This window comes from Galleria mellonella, unplaced genomic scaffold (assembly GCF_026898425.1).
Source record: "Galleria mellonella isolate WM207_F2 unplaced genomic scaffold, CSIRO_AGI_GalMel_v1 utg117, whole genome shotgun sequence".
NCBI lineage: Eukaryota > Metazoa > Arthropoda > Insecta > Lepidoptera > Pyralidae > Galleria > Galleria mellonella.
Window position 1 is genome coordinate 4,511,214 of NW_026441980.1, and position 2,933 is coordinate 4,514,146.

General features: G+C 37.7%; 1 protein-coding gene across 1 annotated transcript; it reads right to left on the minus strand.

The window, feature by feature from the left end:
* Positions 1–607: 607 nt before the first annotated feature.
* On the minus strand, positions 608–2,933 carry LOC113511805 (cytochrome P450 6B6-like). The gene is made up of 2 exons (XM_052895906.1): positions 1,507–2,933; positions 608–818 (listed from the first exon to the last, which is right to left on the minus strand). Exons 1-2 carry the CDS (start codon positions 2,864–2,866, stop codon positions 652–654), a joined length of 1,527 nt encoding a protein of 508 aa, XP_052751866.1. The 5' UTR covers positions 2,867–2,933; the 3' UTR covers positions 608–651.

A 2,933-nucleotide genomic window follows, 5' to 3' on the forward strand; every position in this document is an offset into this window, starting at 1 on the left:
TAAATCTGTAAAGCTCAACAAAAATACGTATAAAAAATAAGTAAATAACCTACCCGTTTATAAATTTTTTATTGAAATCCGTTAGTTTTTTGTTTTTTTTTACGTCAATATTAATTTAAGGGATGCTCGACTAGAAGCCCTTATTAATGTGTGCGGTTCACGACTCTGCCCGGGACAGCGCTATGCTACCATTGAGCTTTTTATTAGCTAGTGGCAGTAGTGCTGGTACCGATTGCTTAATATTATGCAATCGTATTGGCGTATCGCTGGGTGTTATGTTCGATTCTCGGGTTGTTTAGTCTAGCAATAATAGAGTACTATCATTATATCAGCTTTTAACTGTCCAATGCTAGACTATAACAATCCTATGCTAGTTTTGCCAGTAATTGCTATGCTTGGCAGATGGATTGGCAACCGCAGTTAGGCTTAAGAGATGTTTTAAGAGGGACGCTGCTACCTATTCCACGTCCTCCGTTAGTCGCCTCTTACGACACCCACTGAAAAGGAAGGGGTGGCCTATTCTATGTCGGACCCATACTGGCAAATGGAGTATCAAAGCATATAAATATAGGTATATAGTTAAAATTTAATTAAAACCCATTATCAGTACGTAATAACACGCATAATTATTACAATAAATACATAGTTGTATCATCGGAGTCTTAGTTTCAGAGGAATTCCTTCCTTAACTCCTTGCACGACATTGGAGCGCGGGTTGACAACAGGTCGTCGAAGAGTGGCATCCGACGGTTCGACGGTGAAGGTGCGCAGGATGGCAGCTAAACCAGCCAGAGACTGCATATGGCCCAATCGAGCGCCTGCAATTATAATAATATCAATATTATGTTTAATTTAACATTTTATTTCAATTTCCAATTCATGGTTTCCCGTGAATTGTTATTTATTTTTGTAGTTGCCGTTTCTTATATTATATTTTTTCTTTTACTCATATTGCTTATTACTCGAATCATTATATCAGTCATTAACTGTGCACTGTTGAACAAAGGCCTTCCTCTAGCAACTACTGTCAAAACACCACAGTTTTGCTAATAGTTGCCATTCTTGGCAAACGAGTTGGTAACCGCAGTTAGGTTTTTCACGATGTTGTATGGAACGTTGTTGCCTATCTTCTGACTACTAAATTTCCTTAGTTGTTTCTTAAGGTCACTCCACGGTAAAAGAAGTGGTGGCCTAATCTATGCCAAGATCATATGGCTATTCGCCATATAATCCCATATGAGCCAATAATTTTCCACTACTGAATATAGACCTCTTCTATAAGGGGGGTTTTTAAAGTAGTTGCCATGTTTGGCAGACGAGTTGGTAACCACAGTTAGGCTTTTAATGATATGTTATGGAAGGCTGCTGCTTATTTCTGGACCTTCCCTTAGTTGCCTCTTACGATGCTCACGGGAAAGGAAGGGGTGATCTATTCTATCCCTGGATCTATACGGCAAATACCCCATGATTATTACTCTAATATTATATTCTAAATGATAAACTTACCAATACACGCCCGTGGTCCTTCTCCAAATGGTAAGTATGTATAGTGATGACGACTTTTTACCGCTTCAGGCGTGAACCTTTCGGGTCTGAACTCTGTGGGGTTGTCAAAATATTTCTCATCATTCTGAATCGCTTGAATTGGAATTATAATCTTGACTCCTGGATCTATGGTGACGTTTAGTTCTGGAATCGTATATCGTTTGGCACATACTCTGTTCAAAATTCCAAGAGAGGGAAAAATCCTCATTGCTTCCTTGAAGGACATATCCAGTAGAGACATTTCTGTTACTGCATCGTAACATAACTTGTTATCGTATTTTAATAATACTTGGTCAATTTCTTCTTGAATTTTAGTTTGAATATCTGGATTGTAAGCTAGTTCATGTAACGTGAAGCTTGTAGCCGAAGAGGAAGTTTCAAATCCTGCTGCGAAAAATACGAATACTTGCGCTATTATATACTTCAGGTTCATCTCCATTTCTACTTCTATTGGAGTACCATCAGGATTTCGTCTCTCGATAGAATCACCCTTAATTTTACCCTTGCTTTCCAATTCTAATAATAAGTCTATGAAATCGTTGCGACCAGAAGGTTTGTAATTTCTTTGAGCCCTTATTTTTGTAACAATATCAGTTATGATATTTTCTATATCAGAACTTGTAACAGGTAAATAATTTCTGGATATTGGGAAACCTTCCCATATCATCAGTCGTATGACGTCAGTTATTGTTCTATTAAAAATTAATTTACCCAAGTCTCGAAATAGTGAGTGTTCGTTATTAATGGTATCCATTTCAATTCCAAACCCGCAAGCCCCTATGAACTCCGTAGTGAACCGTGCCATCAGCTCACGTACATCACACTCTCCTCCACGAGATACAATATCCTTACCAACCACTTGTAACTTCTCTGCACAATTTACTATTAGCGGGAACATTTTTTTTAATTTCGCTGTAGTAAACGCGGGAGTGATTCTTTGTCTTAAGAGTTTCCAAGTATCGTTATCGGCGTGAAATAAGTTAGCATGTAATGGTTCTACATTCGGATTTCTGCCAAGACCTCTGGGATAAAAATGTGCGAAATCCACATTTAGAATGTGCCTCACTATTTTAGGATCTTTTATTATGAGTTCCGGTGTACTCCATCTGTAGTATCCGACGACTCTCTCCTTGGGGTATTTGTTGTACAATTCAACAGTGATATCGGTGATACTTTTCAAAGCGAATTGGTTTTGAAAATGATTTCCGATGAGCGGTAATGGTGGGTCGTGTTTAATATTTCTTTTCGACCAGTAGTCGTGATTTCTGTTGCTATAGAAATATATAACCATTACACAAAGTATCAGTAATAATATAATCATATTGTAACAGCGATTTGGAAACACGTGCGTGTAGAATTTGAAACAGAATAGTACTAGATATGATAAA